Source organism: Cloeon dipterum, chromosome 3 (genome assembly GCF_949628265.1).
Source record: "Cloeon dipterum chromosome 3, ieCloDipt1.1, whole genome shotgun sequence".
NCBI classification, from domain to species: Eukaryota; Metazoa; Arthropoda; class Insecta; order Ephemeroptera; family Baetidae; genus Cloeon; species Cloeon dipterum.
The window spans coordinates 13,269,990-13,289,586 of NC_088788.1; the positions used below are offsets into that span (position 1 = coordinate 13,269,990).

General features: G+C 40.4%; 2 protein-coding genes across 2 annotated transcripts in view; both read left to right on the top strand.

The window, feature by feature from the left end:
- The window catches only part of Sardh (Sarcosine dehydrogenase), a 31,935-nt gene extending 21,221 nt beyond the window's left edge, over window positions 1–10,714 (top strand). The window contains exons 12-17 of the mRNA XM_065483469.1: window positions 6,945–7,193; window positions 8,148–8,296; window positions 8,352–8,557; window positions 9,526–9,742; window positions 9,806–9,913; window positions 10,186–10,714. Of these exons, the coding sequence (XP_065339541.1) occupies window positions 6,945–7,193; window positions 8,148–8,296; window positions 8,352–8,557; window positions 9,526–9,742; window positions 9,806–9,913; window positions 10,186–10,345 (1,089 nt within the window). The 3' untranslated portion in view covers window positions 10,346–10,714. The remainder of the gene's footprint in view (window positions 1–6,944; window positions 7,194–8,147; window positions 8,297–8,351; window positions 8,558–9,525; window positions 9,743–9,805; window positions 9,914–10,185) is intronic.
- A 480-nt stretch (window positions 10,715–11,194) lies between these two features.
- LOC135939821 (serine protease inhibitor 42Dd-like) lies at window positions 11,195–18,399 on the top strand. The gene is made up of 12 exons (XM_065484396.1): window positions 11,195–11,479; window positions 13,813–13,926; window positions 14,188–14,304; window positions 14,368–14,568; window positions 14,933–15,112; window positions 15,168–15,263; window positions 15,388–15,508; window positions 15,563–15,777; window positions 16,906–17,018; window positions 17,467–17,572; window positions 17,751–17,892; window positions 18,056–18,399. The coding sequence occupies exons 2-12, from the start codon at window positions 13,831–13,833 to the stop codon at window positions 18,208–18,210; spliced, it is 1,542 nt and encodes a 513-aa protein (XP_065340468.1). The 5' UTR covers window positions 11,195–11,479; window positions 13,813–13,830; the 3' UTR covers window positions 18,211–18,399.
- The last annotated feature ends 1,198 nt before the right edge of the window (window positions 18,400–19,597 follow it).

Genomic DNA, 19,597 nt, shown 5'->3' on the forward strand with positions numbered 1-19,597 from the left:
ATTGACAAGAAATGACCTTAATATTTTTTCTTTTTTGTTATTGTAAATTTGATCTTCGATTAGATCCGTTGTGATCGTCAACACTTGACTATAACCTCTGGTGATATCGGGAGTGTAAGTAGAATTGAATTGCTTTGATAAGGCGTGATACGTGACGCCTCTTTGAAATCCTAGAATATCTGCAAGCTTGTCAGAAAACGTATACACAGCACGAATATATGGCGTCGTATACTTCATAGATGCAATTTCGTCTTTATAGTGCATGACAAAGAATTGTGCAGTGCCTTTATTTAATTCATCGATCAACTCTCTGGTAGTTTTATATCGACCTGGAGGGATGGTAATTTTCATAGTCTTTTTTACTTCAAAATCCGTATCCCATTTTTTTAATGACTTGTCGACTTTATTTTTCGAGAAATCAAATTTATGAACGAGAACGAAGCATTCATCTTGAATTACATTTTTAAGCGTATCAGGATAATACACTTCGCACAAGCCTACTTCATACCGACCAGTCAGCTCGACAACATTTCCCAAGTGCACTCTGAATTTAGACGTTGTATTTTGTTCGTTAAAGTGACACGGAGAATCGCTACTCAGCGTCAAGTACATGTTCTCACTCATGTTGCTTTCAGATCTGTAGCTCTAACCCAAGAATTAAATTTCGCAGGATAACCTTTCCACTTGACAAGCAGCTTCTTACTGCGGCCAATCCCCTTGCTTTCAAGTATTTGTTCAATCTTGAACTCTGTACTAGCATCAATTTTAACTCTTTGTAATTCGTTCGCGTAAAATACTCCTGTGATTTTTTCTCCAAGAGAATCTTCCAATTCGTAGACTTGTGGATTTCTTTTTATAATTTTCCTGACAATAAAATATTCGGTGGTCCAGTTTGACATGTATCCCTTTGAAAACTGCTTCTTCGAACTTACTATTTTAACACAGTCTCCGATTTTGAAAATTGACTTTTTACTGTCAGTTATGATCAGTTTTTCGTATCTTCCTTTTCCTGAATAAAGATAATCCCACACTTCTTTTGAATTCAAGGTGGTCACTTCATTTGGTGCTTTACCTATCGACGAATGTTTCGAATTATTGTAGCTATCGACAATACTTTGGATAATATCAACATATCTTTTTTTCCCAAAGTGTGTAAAATATCTATAAAGTTTATTTTTTAATGTTCTGATAAACCTTTCCACGACTGCGCATTTCGTTTCTTCGTTATCCGTAGTGATTTGCTGAATGTGGTTCTTATCTAAAACATCTTTTACGTGTTTGTTTAAAAATTCAAGACCTCTATCGTGTCTGCATTTGAGCGGTTTTCCCAAAGTTTTGAATGAATTCTCTAGAGCTACTGCCACTGTGGCACCACGTTTATCTTTTATCGGCTCAACAAAAGCTCTTTTGGAAAAGACGTCAATTACCACTAGGAGATATCTATTATTATCGTTATCAGACGCGATATTTTGAAACTCTGCTAAATCACATTCAAACTGATAGTATAATGTCGGAACATAATATCTATTCCTTTTAAATTTTCTAATTACGGGTTTGTGTAAAGTATACACATCAATTCCTTCAACCCACTTTTTAACAGTTTTGTATGGTACACCGGAGTAGGCAGAGAGTTTTTTAATGCTACTAAATCCGGCTGGACTCTTCACATCAAAGTAAATTTTGCTTAGCTTTTCGGAAGTTGCTTCTCGTACGGTGCCCATCTTGTTTCAATTCTCTTTTCAACAATTTTGTTACCTTTTGGTGTTGTAGTCCGCGGCAAACTGGTCCGTTTGGAAAGATTAGTTGTCTTTATAGCATTTTTGCAATCTGTGTTATCAACATAACTCACAGGAATTCTAATATCTTTTAGAAGATTGACAAAAACAAGCCATCCCTTAGGAGGGGCCTCGTGCTTGCTATTTGTTAAAGTATGGCTGATAAGCTCAACTATGTTTCCCACTTTACTGCCGTCGATTTTGGCCGCTCCCAAATCACTCCACTTGATTCGTGCATATTTTGAAAGCATCTGATAAATTCTCTCTGCTTTTTTTCTTTTTGCTACGGCTGTTATTCCTCCGAGAAGAGAATTCATTTTTGATATTTCCTTGCTCTCTGAATTTTGTTCATCTTCGTCTTCAGAAATATCATCATGCGGCAATGAAACTGTGAAATCTCTTTTAGTTCTTTCCTTCAACGACATAAATCTCTGCAAAATTTGTTCATATTTGAACCATTTATCTACATCGTTTAAGGATTTGTCATTCAAAATCTTTTTAATCTCATTATCCATAAGGTTATAGTCTCCTGCTGGAGCAGGAGCTTTAGGAATTTCAGAGTAATTGATGTTATGGTTCTCGTATGGAACCAAAATCATCTTCTTAGCATGCATCATTGTACAAGGTGAGTTAGGACGGTGGATATTACGGGTATCAACAGTGGCAATAAAAATCCACCAGCCTGTTTTATGATTTTGCTTCTCTTTTTCTTAAACGACACTTTCTTGTTAGCCAAATATCTGACAACCTTTTTGTGCGGAGCTAGTTTCTTGAACTGACGCTCTGTGAGGTTTACATTGTTATTTAAGGTATTTATAGCACACTCACAAATGCATTTAATGACCTCATCGTCTGCGCTTTTTAATATTTCGCATCTCCTCGACGGTCTACTGCGGGCAATTTTCCGTAAAATTCCCGCGTGATGTTTTAGTCTCTCAACCATGGCTGATAATGGTTAGATTTATAATTTGTTGTTCTTTTTATAGTCGTTTATTTTTTGGAACGTAACAAATGGTTTGCTCGTTTGGAAATATTCGTGTTCTTATGCGATACGAGTCTAAGCAGTCTTGTGAAAAATCAAACACAATGTAACCATGAGGTGTAGATGTAGCATCGCGATAAGCTTCGATGATATAATTTGAATTTAGAGGTTCGACCTGTCGTGCTAGATGGGCTATCTGTCCTCGATCGCGAGGATTGTTAAAAACTACCATGTACTGAGAGTTTAGAGAGACGTCACGCGAGCCTTTTCCTTGATGAAAAACATTTTGTATCAGATTAAAAACTGATAAGGATCTATGGTGACTCCCTTTACTAAATATTTCCAATGTTTCTTTTTCGTATTTACCCATTAGATCATCCAATATAACCAACTTTGGACCCGAATCTATATCCGATATTTCGTCAATTCTTGGAACACCCTCAAAAAAATGTATCGGAACTTTGGTTATTCGTTGGAGTTCGGTGTGTATTTTTTGTGATATTCCATGACACCATACAATTTCGACAATTGGTGTGTCTATCATTGATTCAATGTAACTAATGAATTTCGTCACGAAAAATGATTTTCCACATGATGTAGGACCTGACACCGTACAGGTGAAAGGATGCGTCCATGGTAAAGTCATGATTGAAACTACAGCTTTTTTATTTTTAAGAGAGTATTTATTCAATGCACAAAGAACATCTAAAAAAGAGTCTGTCCGTCGTTTGTCACGTCTCTCTGAATGTATTCACACACCCTAATGGGTGGTGGGAGATTTACAGAGGTTGCATCGAAGAATAAACCCTCGCCAACAAGTTCATACTCAATGTTTTCAGCAATACGGTCGGAGACAGCAGCGATATTTTTGTAAAGAACTTCGTGTCCGTAATGACGACTTCTAGAGGCATTTCTCTTAATGACGCGATTCAATTCCCTTTTAATGATTACTTCAGACGTCAAGTGACAGTTGCAGGCAGGTGTGCGGTGTGTTTTACGTCGGCAGTAACGACACCGCTTTACCCTGCGCATGGTTGACGCAACAACGTCACGAATTACCCCATTGTATGCGTTTTCCATTGACTGGAACCAAGCGTCGATCTGAGGGATCGTGTTGTTTGCAATGTTACGTACAGCGAGAAATTGAGTGTTTGAAAGCACAACTCGGTATGGCCGTTTCACTGGTGTATTATTACTGTCATCATCATCAGATAATTCGTACTCAGTCAGAGTGAACCAGAGATTTCCATAATCATCATCACTCACTCTCAATTTAACGCCTCCGCTCGTGAATGATTTACCAGCAATAAATTGGTCTGTACTGCCTTCAAAGAATGAGTTTTGTAGATTTGTGTTCACGTCTGAGAACGAGACAAGACGTTCGTGGCACTTGATGAAAAAATGTGACATCACGTAGCCATTGTTGGCTACATTGTGTACAAGCCCGCAACTAACATTTGATGAAATTTCGTAAGTGACATGGCTCACAGGAAAATAATTTTTCCTCCTTTCAATGTTCAGACGATCGTACACTTTGCTGACAGGACACCGATCGGACGCTTTGTTGAAGAACAACTCGTAGGCTTCGGCTAGATTGCGCGTTAGTTTTCTTGGTTTTTCTCGACCACGCCAAATCTTCTCCAAACCATCGCCGAATTTGAAGATGCATTTGGTATGAAGGGTATTAAGAACGTCTCCATCGGCGTCAAACACAATCTTAACCTGAAAAAATAATATAAGCGATAATATTAGTTCCTGACTGCTATTTTATCACATGTTCGATATGTTATATATATTCTGTACACACTATACCTCATCTCCATCGAGTGCCATCTTTTAACGTTGTGCGTGCTCAGGGCAGTGTTCCACGGGATAATACAAATTTCTGAGACGATGCTCCTACTTTATTACCCCCACTTCATTTACAATCCCCCCACTCAATTTTAACCCCACTTCATTTTACCCCCCAATCCATTTACCCCAACCAATTTTGAGTCAGTCAACCTTTTCCCATTTCGACGTCAGTATCGAAAATGACGCCGTCTTATGTAGAGTCCTCTGCGCTTATGCGTTTCCTTCATTTTGAAATTCCCTTCGTTAACAAGTACAGACAGTATGCCAAACAATTAGCTCTCTCAGGCTTTCTTGCTACTGATGAAGATCACGTTCAATGTGTTTTTAACAGTGATCATGCTTTCAAGTTAGATGATTGCGAGAAAATTTTGGCCGATCATGAGTCCTGCGCAGAAGAGAATAATTCAAACATTGATGATTTTCCTCTAGAGAGCAACCTTTCATTTTATTTTGAGACAGATCGTATTTTCTCTTTTCTTTACTGGCAATTACCTGCTTCCGTCATTGATACCTTACCCTCTGCTAGAAGCTTGTCTGAACGTGGATTATATTTTTCACACACAGATAAATCTATCATGTGCCAGTTTTGCGATTTTAAAACTAAAACTTGGCGCAAAGACGAATCGGCTACGATTGCTCATTTTCGATACAGCTCGTATAAGTGTCCGCTTGGAGACATACCGTGCGGAAATATAACGCTTGATGTAGAAATACAACCACGAAGATATGGCTTAGTTCTCTCCGAAAAGAATGATAAAGGTAACAAAAAAAAAAATCTTGCTAGTGAATTGTTAATTTATTTCTCTTCTTCAGATCGCTTTCGAGGCATCCCACTTAACTTGGACATGTCAGCATACATCGATCGACTCGCCACTTTTGAAACTCATTCAAAGCAGCACTCATACCATGTTGATATTGCGAGAGCCGGTTTCTTCAAGCACCCTGTGTACGGCTATTTGACTTGTTTCCATTGTGGAGGTATTTTGAAGAATTTCTCAACTGAAGATGACCCATGGCTTGAGCACGCTAAATGGTTCTCGCACTGCTTTCACATTCAAGACGAGCGAGGCCTAAATTACGTCAGAAAAGCTATTAAACTGAGACTCGGGTTTAGACGTGAATTCAACGAAATTGTTTGTGTCAAAAACCAATACAACAATGGCACTATTTCACAACCTGATACGGTATGTGACATTGTAAGACTTTCAACTTAATAAAGAGCATAAAAAATAACAGATGCTCTTTTCATTTCTTAAAATTATTTTTGTTCTACAGAGTAGAGTCAATTTTTTCACACTGCAGCAGTCCACACACTTTTTTTCCTTTAGCGAGCAAGCGCGTCATATTTTTTTCTTGCAGGGGATACCGAGTGTTTTTTTTATTCTCCCTTTGCACGCTGCGACATTCTGCCTTATTCCAACATCTGTGATTCCTTTGTGAGCATGCGCGTCATATTTTCTCCTTGCAGGGGATACCGAGTGTTTTTTCATTCTCCCTTTGCACGCACCACGACATTCTACCTTATTCCAACATCTGTGATTCCTTTGTGAGCATGCGCGTCATATTTTTTCTTGCAGGGGATACCGAGTGTTTTTCATTCTGCACGCACCACGACATTCTGACTTATTCCAACATCTGTGATTCCTTTGTGAGCAAGCGCCTCATATTTTCTCCTTGCAGGGGAGACCGAGTGTTTTTTCATTCTGCACACGCCACGACATTCTACCTTATTCCAACATCTGTGATTCCTTTGTGAGCATGCGCGTCATATTTTTTGGAAAGATCCATGAACATGGATCTTTGGCAAGCACTCTGGCCTCCCTTTGCGAGCATGACATATTCAGGATGAACATTCTCCCTTTACGCACTATTTCAACATATTGTCGAGATCCAGATTACGCTCAGTCACCGTAGCGAGCATGACATTTTCCCACCTCCCTTTGCACACTATTTCAACATTACCACTTCAGTCTTCCCTCCCCATACCCAATAAGGATTGACCTCTCCCCATACCCACCCCTCCACCAAGGTGGATAGGAAATCGGCTTTTTTGCCAGTTTCCTATCCATCTTATATTCTTCTAGCGTTGCAAAGGAAAGACGCACGAGGCTGCATGATGAAAAGTAATGAAAGATTCCGTTGGTGCTGGATCATTAATTTTCGCTCACTTTCATTAAGGCTGCTGTGCACGAGAGATGAAAAATGCGAATATAATGGCCGCCGGCGAGCAGTTCTTTTTTTAATAAATTATGCAGTTGAACTCACTCATAATAATATGCTTCAGACTGAAACATATAGCGTGCCTTGTTGAAAAGCGATGATTACTTTGACAGATTGGCCAGGAGTGTCACGCCTGCCGCAATCAAGTGGCCCTTTTTGACATGTCCTACTTCGGCAAGCTCTATTTGAGCGGGCCAGAAGCTCAGTTGGCAGCCGACTGGCTCTTCACCGCAGACACACAGCGGCCCATTGGCAGAACGGTTTACACGTGCAGCCTGAACAAGCGGGGCGGAGTTGAGGCCGACCTGACTGTCAGCGCGATCGAAACTGGACATGGAGGACAAGTGGACCCCATTTTCAAGGTACTTGAACGCACGCATTAATTGAAACAACAGGCAGTTCCTTACATTAGTGAAGGGGTAAGTAATCAAACGCAAAGTAAACCCTCGAAGGCACCCAAAGCGAAGCTGAATTCGAGGCAGTTAATTGTGTATCTACGTAGGGAGTGAGTCAACATTTAGCGTCGGTGTAAATTTAGCTTTACAATTGCGTTTATTACGTATCCCGAGGGCAACCTTGTTCTATTAAACGTAGCTCCCAAAAACAAAATTAATCAATAAATATAATCAATTCAAGAACAGGAGAGTAATATTTCTTGAATCTTCTCGTTTGATACATTATTTGAATTTTAATTCATACTCATAAACGGAGGAAAATTGAAGTTCGTTGATAATTGAACGGTAACAAAAATGGCCTCATATTTATTTATTTCTATTAAAAATCATCATATACTTTTAAGGTTGTCAAATTTTTTAAACTAATAGCTTACCTCTTACAATTAGTTAAATTTATAAAGATTATATATGCGTTCCAGAGAAACCATTTTGTTAAGAAAAATTCTCACACGTTCTTGTAACGTATAGCAAGCTGTTTCGGCCTCTCAACCTTAAGCAACAAAAAAATCATACCGTACAAAATCGCCGGCCGTTGGAAATAATTGAATGCAGTCATTGCTGACATGAACACATTTAAAATGGAATTCAAGTGACTAACTTTTGTGGAACCTCACCACTTGCCCTGCTCCTTACTTCCTCTTTTAAAAATTAACATGCTAAAAATCCCGTTAATTATTTTTATAATCTTATTCATAATTATAATTCTATTCCGCTTATGGTTCTTCCCTATCAAAAGCGAATCTATGCAAAGTGCATGGAAATATTCTACATTTGAGAATCTAATTTTCAATTTCGTCTATAATGTCTTATGTTCACCATTAATAATTTTAATTTAATTCCCTGTATCGGTTGAATACACAGGGCAGAGGCTTTTATTTAGCAGTTGGAGGTGCCTCGGCCCAGCACTCGTGGGCACACATCAACTGGGTGCTCAAGGAGAGACAGTTCAAGGCTCAAGTTTCTGATTTGAGCCAAGGAATGGGACTCCTGTCTATTCAAGGTCCAAACAGGTAAAACGTCCTGCCACCTTTAAAGCTTTTTATTTACTTTGGAAAACACTGGCAGTCGAGCTCTTCTGCAGAATCTCGTAGACACTGATCTGAACAACGACTCATTCCCGTTCTCAACCACGAAGCTAGTCAGAGTTGCAGGCCACCTGTGCCGCGCGATGAGGATCAGCTTTGTCGGGGAACTCGGCTGGGAACTGCATATCCCGATCGACTCGTGCAAACACGTGTATAGGGCAATCGTGCACGAGGGGAAGAAACACGGTAAGATAACTTTTCAACTCCAACTGATTCTAAGTCGTTCCTCTTTCTTCTCGAAACCCCGAGTGAATAAATTATCAATTGCAAAGAAAAGTAGCAAAACTTTTTGCTTCGAACAATTTATCCTTACATTGTTTAGGTTTTCCCATGCGAAACAATGCATAAATTTCTCTGAATGGGTGAACGCCGTAACGACATCATTGAATCAAAGCACATTGAAACTTTGCACCGCCGAGCTTGAACATGCCCGTTCCGTTCTTGCGTCGTAAAATTAAATTAGAGAGAGCACTTTGAGCTGGCAGATTATCCACAGTGTAAGCGCCTGCAACGCGCGAGATGCAACCTGCGTTGCACACTGGCCCACATCCGCTCGGCAGCAGCAGCAAGGTTTCACAGCGCCGCGCACGTATATTCGCGAAAAGCGGCAATTTCCAGATAGTGCGGGATGAATCAGCTTTGTATCACATTCTTCTCTCGTTGCCCAGCTCAACTATCAGCAATTTCATTTTATTTAAGGTCAAGCCGTTGCGAAACTCGTATCCAATATAGTACAATGCTATTGAACAAACTCGTCCAGCTGAATACTTATTAAAAGAGGATATTGGAATAGAAGCACGGGAAAATGTTTTTCAGGTAGCGTTCAATGATTCCCATTCGATCCTGGAAATTTTAAGCTGTGCATTCATTGAAAATACCAGTATTGCAAAACCGAATCGTTTGCGGTTGACTTTTTTATATAAAAGGAAATTATAGGTTGATCTCACATAAGCGTCAGAGGGAATTTAACAGCACGCAATGGTTTAATTAAAAATGTTGAAACCTTCTTTCAATGATAAAGCGTAACAAATGCTTATTCAAGTGAAAAGAGTCTATCTGCGCCACATTTTGATCGATTTGTTAAGACTAATCTTTAAAATAATGCTGCATTATTGATGTAAAAAGGTTGTTGATATCCCCTGGGGTGTTTGCAGGTCTCCGCCATGCGGGCTACCGGGCGATCGATTCGCTGAGTGCCGAGAAGGGCTTCCATTTGTGGAATGTGGACCTCCGGTCGGACGACAACCCCTTAGAGGCCGGTCTCGGCTTCACGTGCCGCAAAAGTGGCAGCGATTACCTGGGCCGAGCGGCCGTCGAGGAGACACGCAAAAAGGGGCTCGCCAAGAAGAGGGTTTTCTTCGAACTGAAAGAGTATGCGCTTCCCTTCACCCCTCTTTCTTGTGTTTAATCAAATTTGGTGGTGGTTGACGACAGGCAAGTGCCCGTCTGGGGCCTGGAGGCCGTCTACAGGGACGGAGTAGTCGTCGGCTACCTTAGACGTGGAGAGTTTGGCTTCACGCTCAACGCCAGCGTCGGATTCGGGTATGTAAATAGCCTCAAACGCGTTTCAGTTTTTTATGCTCTTTTTACGTATTGTAATCTAAATAAATTCCACCATAGAGAATTGGGTTTGCGTATGGGACTAAATTTTTAATTTAATTTTCTGAACTCGAGTCCAATGACAATCACAAGCTTTCTCGGAATAAAAACCTTATTCGCTGATTGGCAAAATTTATTTTCTTTTTTTCCGATGATGTTTTTATAGAACTCTAATTTTTATTTGTTCAAAAATTTAATAATGTAATTTTTTCCAGATACATTCGTCGGCCGGATGGACTGCCAGTGACCAACGACTTCGTCAGCAGCGGAAAATACGAGATCGAAGTGATGGGCGATCGCATTCCCGCAGTCGCTCACTTAAAAAGCCCCTTCGATCCGGCAGGAAAACGGGTGCAGGGAATTTACGACGACTAACTGTCTAGCCAAGTGAGGCGAATATATATCGTCTGACGCAACCGCAGCAGAGCGAGGAGTTTCCCAGTCGCTATGCAGCAACGAAAATTCAGACCAGACACTCTCCGAGGCACAGATCTTTTGTTGTAGCTCTACTTTCCCTTTGGGGGATTACCTTTATTTTTTATCGTGTGTTGCCAAATGCACACTAACTGAGGCATTATTTTTTGTAAATTGGATTTCAATATTATTAATGATCTTAACTGAGCAATATGAAAATAAGCGCTGCCATTTACTGCCACTTCAAATGACTTTAACACATTGTGATATTACTTGTAAATATGTTCTTCGTGGATAAGTTAATAAAATATACACCTATTTGAGCTACAAGAGTATTTTCGATTTTTCAACGCCCTATTTAATTTAAAATAAGCATTTAATAATTTCATTTTCAATATGGGTTTTACTCGTGCCTTAATTGCAATTAAATAAGTCATCATAAAGCTTTGGGAGACGTTGCGTATGCGTAATCTCGTCAGCATTCAGAGGTCAATGAATTGCTGTGACGCTAAAATAAAAAGCAAAAATTCAAACAACAATAATGAAGCAAACGTTTAGAGGTCAATAAAGGTTCTACGCAATTTGATTCGGAAGAGAGCGGCAAAAATCGCATTTCTCACAGGCCTGGCCAACTAAAATCAGATTAAACCACGCGCTGCTCCTCAGCAAAAAGTATATTATGATACCGAAGGCAAGAGCGGATTGCATAAGAAGCGGACGTAATGAGCAAAAGGAGGAGAAGAGCATCGGCGATCGAGGAGGACGGGTAATGAGCTAAATTCGCTAGCAGCAGCAGGTGGAGGTGGCCTTGAATCGGGCTTTCCTGAATGACCAGCTCGATCCGCGGCCACGGCGGTCGTGCGAATTGCTCGGCGGCTGAGTGAGTGAACACCGAAGCAGCGGCGGCGGCGGCGTTCGTTTGGTTCGTTTGGAAGGGGCCTTGACCGCCTCCGAGAGTGTGTGTGTGTTGGTAACTTGCGGTGCGATGGGAAGCCACCACTTTGACTGACGAGTTGTTGTTGCTTCCTCCTGGCCCGCAGTCGCCTCTCAGCTCCGCGAGTGACCCACGGATCTGCCTGCTTGCCGACCTGCCAGGTGAGTTGCTCTCGCTACTTTTGATCCGCATCACAACTGACCCATGAAGGGGATCCACCGGCTGCGGCACATGCGAGCCGTCAAACGTTGTGACACGCTTCAGCAAGTTTTCAAGCTATTTTTTACTTTTATAATCCTGGATATTTATGTTTCTAGGTTGGAATATTTTTTCTTTTTACAATTTTTCGCCTTTTTAACTGTCCATTCCTTGTTAATTGATTATGGGAGTAGTCATTGTAAAATCAATTAGTAATTTATGTTTTATTTTATCAATTGGAAAAGTACAAAAAAGATAAATCTATGAAATAGGAGGTTTGACTGGCACGCTCAAAAAACAATTTTCAATCAACCTTGGTTAAAATTTTTCATCCGTCAAATAACGCTTCTCTTATTTATATAGAATATTAACTCCATGTATGCTTTATTCTTTATTCAATGTAAGACAGAAAATATAATTATCTTTTGTAATATCACAAGGTTGGTTTTAAAGCATTAAATTATGATATGGTCTCGCAACCTGACTTTTAATTTTAAAAAATCATAATACTTGGCCAAGCGTTTTGTTCAAATAGCAAACAAAAACCTCAAGCAAAATTACAGTGCATACGGAGAAAAGTATTATTTCGATTATACTAAATAAATTATAGCAAAAAATTAAGGTCAAATGAGGTTGAAAGAAGGAATTTTCATCTGCGTGCCCAGTAATGCTATTTATTTGCAAATTAAAATGGTAAAAAATTCGGTTTATGCCAGATAAAATTCATGATAAAAAGGTCAATGTATCCAAGGTGATAAAGGACGTTCTTCCAGTTTCGCTAGTAAAAGTTGTTTTCAATGTAAGACCTGAGATTTCGGGGTCTTTCCCTAAAGCGAAGAAGGCCCCTTAAGGCGACAGGCGCATAAATATTATCAACGGCTATGTTGCAATAATTCACAAAATGTGGTTCTGGTCTCTGACCTCTGGAGGAACTGATTATATTTGTAAAAAATCCAGTTGCTGACGTCAAGCTTGAAATTTAACGAACGAACATTTTTTAGAGGATTAAATCAAAGTGCGCGAGAAGGTATATAAAGCCGAGACAACACAAAAACTAGTTTCTTTTGCAGCCTTGAATCTTATACAACGACGACTGCACGATTTTGATATCAGAACATCTCGCTTTTTTCAATTGCGTGAAGCAGCGAATTAACGTGACAGACATATTTCAGTCGGTAACGGAATCTTGAAAGCCTACTTAGTCCCATTCCACGTTTGCATTTTTTTAAGCAAAAAGTGTCGCGTTGGACGACTGAAATTAAGCTTAAAAGCCTCACCACAAACCTCGAACATCCTCTTGAACGACGTTTTTATCACGTAAACGTTCATCATTCCGATTCGATTGTGGCATAAAAAGAATCAATATAAATACCACAACAGCAACTGCCACGAAAAGACCTTTAAACGTACACACGCCGGCGTGTATGAGTGATCGGGGATTTACGAACGCGCTGAGAATCGTGACCAACGAGTAGATGAGCTGAATCGTTTTTTATTGTTCTTTGTGCTCGCGCGCGGAAAAGGGAATCCCACTCTGCTTTTTGTCGCACCGCTTTGCTCTTTTCCTGCTGAACCAAACAAACACTTAAGTGCTTAATAGAACTGCGCTGCTTCTCCTTTGACTCACAGTAACCTCTTTTTAAGACGACAACGCACTCACCAACGTGCCAATTTTCACGCCGCAGATATAAATTAGAGTCGGAAACATGACACAACAAAATACATACGTCAATCCTTTCAGTGATGTGACGCGCATCATTACGTTTGGTGAATAGGGACAGCAAGCACTTAAAAAAATGATTCGTGTGTTATTAAACACACATGGAAAAATCAAATTATCAATTTCGATGTAGCCTCCTGACTCTAATGAAAAAATGTCAATTTTCATTAGCTGAAAATATTTTCTCGTCTCGTTTCACAACCTCCATCCACTCGCAATAATTACAGGATATGCACACGGGACTTCGAAATGCACGAGCGCTTGCTGCGATTGTCCGCAGGCAAAGTCACGTTATTTCAGCGATGCGATTTTTTACAATTTATCCCAACAGTGTTTGTGTCACAACAGCTTACTGTGATGCAGCAAATAGAATAGACAGACTTCAAAAGTTTCACGCAACCAAGTGAAGGGAATCTAATCAATTCCAGCAAGTAATTTCATAGAGCATTCGGAAACAAAGGGTCAGCACGGGAGAACAGTGCATTTTCCTCTCCAAGAGGCGACCGACTGTGATACGGTCGCGTTGCCTTGTTTATGTTGCGTCTGGTTAATTAGTTGATTGCTGTTTGACCGCAGAAACCAACGAACATAGACATGGGACGTCGGAAGGCCGCAACTCGCGCGCTCATGCTGATCACTCTCTGCCTGGCCATCACAGAGAGCCTCTCAAATGCAATCACGTTTCCCCAGGTAATTCATTTCATTACAAAACGCAAAAAAACGATTGTCCCTTTGAAAAAGATATTTTGTTTGATATAAATATGTATTTTCATCAAAATATTATTCATCAGTTTTTACACTACAAAATGCAACAAAAATTACGAATAAATAAATGTTCGGGATACAGCAACCCCCAATTTAAAGTGAATCTGCTTATGCTGCAGACAAAAATTTTTTAAGTTCTCCATTCCGCCTCTTTTGGAATACCAATAAGTTTAATTTAATTGAAAGGATAACTCATCTTCTGGGCAACGAGAAAGTCTGATTCTGCAGAAGGAGCAGCAGCTCTTTATGAGAGAGCAAGCGCTCAAGAAAAAAGAAGCAGAGCTGGCAAATCGGGAACAAATGGTATTCGTCGTTTTTGCATCCGAGTCGTCATGACAAACTCAAAGATCGTTGGTGTTTTTTCAGCTTGCCGACCGACATACGCTAGTCATAGCAGACACAAGAAAAAAGCCTCAAAACACATTTGTGCCCGAACCCATCCCTCCACGTGCGGGTGCGACGGTGCCGGCAGGGACTGCTTTGCAGGCTGAGGTTGCCACCCCACCTTCAAATGATCTACAGGAATTCTTCAGCGGACTTTCCAACTTTTCACTTGACATGCTTCAGGTGAGTTTCTAACAATTTTTTTGTCAGATATATTTTGTAAGAGCCATACATTATTTTTAAATTAAAATCGACACGATTGTTGAATAATAATGATTGCATGAATCCATTAAACCATTATAGTGTAAAAAAAGAATCAGTAAACAAAAGAAACAGTCCACTTTTAACAACTCGTTTCCGGCGATGTTACTTTGCATGACAATTTGCGTCCGCTGGCCTTGACTAGAAACTATTTGAAAGCTGGATATATACTGGCATGTCACTGTTGTTTTTTGCTGAAGCGGAATGAAGCACTTCGCATCAGGCACTTGCTAATTCGACGTCAATATTTGACAACGCCAAATAAAGAATTGCGATGTTCCAATAGCGCCTGGCGAAAAGCGAGACGAACGTCGCGTTTTCCCCACTGACTACGTGGGTGCTGCTCTCCATGATGAGCGAAGGCGCCGAGGGCGCCACCCTGAGGGAGTTGCAGACGACGCTGGCCCTTCCCCAGGACAAAAACTCGACATACCGCGGCTTCGAGGCCATCAGGAGTGATATCATGGTTGGGAAAAAACAGAATGAAAATTACAAAACCAATTAAACTGTATGTTTATTAGCAAATTATGAAAGGCAACTCGCTAATTAACTTGGGCTCGGCTGCTTTCACGAGTCCTTCGGTCAAGCTGGAGGAAGACTTCAAAAGGATTGCAGAGGTGAGCTAAGACTGTCTTTATTATTAAAAAAATATTCACTCGCTAAATAGTTAAAATTTAACCACACGACTCAAGAAGTTGTGAAATGAATATATGTATTAATATTTCCACGATTTCCACAAAGGTTTGCTACAACACAAGCATGGAAAGTTTGGACTTCAGAAACACAACTTTTGCCGCCAGAACAATTAACAAGTGGGTGAATGATCTCACGGCGGGAAATATTCACGGCATCGTCTATCCGAGTAACTAATTTTTGTCTTTTTGGAGCACTTGTAAATTAATTACCAAATTTAAAGCTGACCTGGTGAATGCCAAACTCGTATTGACCAGTGCGCTCTACTTCCGCGGCTCTTGGAAGGACGCGTTCAATGAGAGCTTGACCAGACGCGAGCCGTTCATGGACGACTCGGGCACCAGGGTGGCTGAGGTCGACATGATGTACCAGGTGGGCCGGTTCAGACTCAGCTTCATCGACGGGCTCAAGGCTATGGCCCTCGAGCTGCCCTACTCGGTGAGCATTTTATTTATTCTTTGTGATTTCTTCTGTGTAATTTAAACAAAATATATAAAGTGCAGCAATGTCATCACAAAGACGCGCAAAAACGTCCAGAAAGAGTCCACATTCAAAGCGCGACACCGCGGATTTTATATTCCTCTGGGGTTTTATTCATTTTGTGAGCTCGGCCTGTGCGGCACAGGGCTATTTTGCTTTCAATTACGAAGCTTTGTGAATGCCGCGTACGGCTCTCGAGGGCCCGCAGCGCACTCATTTCGCAAGCGAAAACAACTGGGAAATGGCGCTGCTAACTTTGCACGGTCCCGAGAAAGGGCCTTCATTGTTTTTACTCGCAGACGCGCGAGAAAAGGGATACTTCATGCCGCAGCTCCCTTTTTCAACAGAGAGTGGCAAATTCAAATGTGTGAGAAAATGAAAGCTGCTTTTCATGTTTCTACAAAAGAACATATTTCCAATTTTTACCAATTCTTTTCTATTTTCCTGGAGTAAAATGGTACAAATTGCTCTTGAACCTTAACATTGCGCTAAATGTGCACTTATAAAATTTCTGAAAGATTTTTGCAAAAATTTCATTTCTAAAGCTGCGGAAAGCAAAATCCTGTGAACAGCCGTCGGGGCTTTTCAACCAAGCTGTTTGTTTCTTTCCTTTTCCGCTCAGTCGAATTGCGCCTGCTTTGAAGTCTTCCATGTAGAGTGCACACAGGAGAGAGAGCGTCTGATGAGCCAGAATTAGACTCTCTATACAGCCAAGCCGAGACTCTCATTAAGTGTGGATTTATTTCGCTGTACGCAAAATTTATTTTGGCTTAATCTGACAGAAAGCTTCAGACTTTGGAAGCCGTCGTCGCAGTTGGAAGTTGGTTTGCGTCTTTCGCTAATCCGATTCAGCGCGCAGCAGCTAGGCGCGAGCAAAAATTGATTATCAAAGTGCTTTTAGTAGGAAAGTTAAAATTATTTCTTATTTTCAATGCGGTGAAGCTAAAAAGGTTGATGTAAATTTAAATATTCACATATATCAACGCAATGCTATAAATTAATGTAATTCAGAGACATGGTTAATTGGCGTACCTGTTAAAGAAAACGTAAATGTTTAACTTCTACTTACCAATTAATTTATTACAGAGCGAGCGAAACTCCATGCTTCTCCTGCTGCCCAGGCGTGGGAGCACCCTCAACGAGCTCCTCTCCAACATGGCAAACTTTTCCCAGCCTTTTGTTCCCACCATTATGAAAAAGTGAGTTAATAATTTATCCCTCATGTGGCTAGAAATAATCATGAACAAGCCCACAAAGGACTCCCCAACTCCCCACAAACAATTCATAGTCAAGTACTTAGAGTGATTAGTAACGACTAGGATGTTAATGTAGATAGTTACTCGCAAGCTGAGTAAGTTTTCAATTAGGAACTTCGGATTAGACACCCACGCAGGCAGCCCTTTCATTTAATCTCGCAACATGAACCTAACGACGCAGCCACCCACACACTAGCTCACACTCATGTGCCGCCACCTACTGAAAATCGGTAATGGACAACCGGCGGCGACAGGTTGGCCTGCAATATTTAATTACCCGCCAAACACACACATACCCACAGCTTCCAACGCCTGCTCAGCAACCCCTCTCCAACCTTTCTTTGCTCAGACTGTAAAATTGACCACGACATGCGTGCTTCGATTTTTTCAGGCTCGCCGATGACGAGCTGGCCGACACGGACGACGAGGACATTCACGTTTACCTGCCAAGATTTGAGCTCAGCACCAAGCTGCAGCTGGTTGATCTGTTGAAAAAGGTCTGATTCAAATTTAATTTAATTTTTTAAATGGGGAAATTGAGAAAAATTGATTCTCTCGATTTTAAATCCAAAAGCGATTCACTTTTTTATTATTTGTAATTATTTTAAAGATTCAACTAAATATTTTCTCTGATTGCTCATTATCGCTGCCACTCGAATTTTGTCCCTTTTCCAGATGGGTATCAAAGGTCTATTTACGCCGGGCCGACGCGAGTTGAAAGGCATTTCCTCATCCTTGGACCTGTATGTGTCAAACATGGTTCACAAAGCAGGTATCAACGTCAACGAAAAAGGAACAACAGCTCACGCTGCATCAGGTAATACTCACTCCTCTCTTAAAGCTGATTAGAATTGAATGTCTCACGCTATATTTTTAATTAATTTAAGATCCCGATCAATTTTTTTTACCTTTTTTAATGCAAAAATATTTAATGCAACTTCAGAAAGGTAGGATGGAAATTTCAGTATTTTATTTTCCAGCGGCCATCTTGCACAACTACAGCCTGCCGTCCACCTTCAAAGCAAATAAGCCCTTCCTCTTCATGATCATTCAGCGAGCAACAAACGCGATATTATTTGCTGGAAAGGTAGGCAACCCGGCACCCAACACACAGAGGCGAAGGGTTTCCAAGTAGGAGATGCTACGCGACCTATTTGCATTTATCTGCTTCAGCACGTTCACTGTGCTAGTTGATTAATTTGTAAATTTCGTGTTTCCTCTCAACCCTGCCGAAAGATCACGCAAATTGGCATTTTTGTAGTTAGAATTAAGGAAGAATTAATGTTGTAGTGTAGCAAACAATAATAATTAATATTTCTTTTTTCGTGCTGTGTTTCATTTACTATTTTTGACATTACAAAAATTTAAAATTGCCAGAACTTGGTATAAAAATTGGGCATCAAACATTTGTCGAGCTTGTTACTGTTTGAAGGAAAATAATCATCAATCTTAATTCCATCCATGTGGCCATCAACGTGTGCATCTCCATGGCTGCATAGTATAAACTAAAAAATATATAGCAGGAAGCAAATTGTTCACCATTTTTCTGCCCAGGGTGATATAAAACCGACTTCTTTTGCAGCCTCCGTCCCGTCTGTTACACGCTATCAACATTACGCAATAATAGTTTCCTGCGCATCATCATTAAAACCTAACGAGGCGCCGCGTTGCAGCGCACAGGCCAACGAACAGCGAATTTTTACCTCGCATAATATGTCAGCTACCTTCTTCTCTGGAATCGGTCGTTTTCTACCATTATTAAGAGAGGAGTAAAATCACAATCGAAAAGAGGGTTGAGATCTGCTGTTGACGCATTTAATTTGAAAGTACGTCGTTAAAATTGAAACTGTACAACAGGTGCAGTTGTTCCATCTCCGAAAGGATTTCCAGCTGGAGAGGATCGAATTAATTGCAAGTTTCACGTGTCAAGTGAATGCGATGGTAGTCGTGTTCACAGTTAAATTAATGAACGAGTTGCAGCAACCCGCATGACACATATGCGGCACTTGTTGCATAACTCGGAATTATTTACATAAAGCCATCAGAGCATGATTGTTTATTAATGGTATGTTTGCTTTCTGTCACAAGGATTAAGTTTCAATTTATTATACCTGGGCTGACTGTGGATGTGGGTTTCTGAGGCAGGAAATTAATGTTGGAGGTCTGCAAATATTTCCACACGCCGTTATTATATTATGCTTCCTGGATTGTCCTTTATTGGTCAATTATTTATTTTCCCTTTCAATTTTTGGCAGGCATCCGAGTTGTTTTGGATATTTTGTTATTATTGCTCTAACTGGGACACAAGCAGTTCCTGTTTTTTTTTTGTGGTTCTTCAGCTGTTTTTGGGTTGCCTTTGTTTCAGATTATGTAGAGAAAATATGAGCCCTTTAACCCTTTTTAAAACAATTATGGGTGCGTCAATTATTTCTGCGATTAAAAATGGAAGGGAAGTAATTAGTGTCGACAACCACCACCACCTCTGCATTTTGCGGGGCTGCAATTAATTAATTAATTTATTT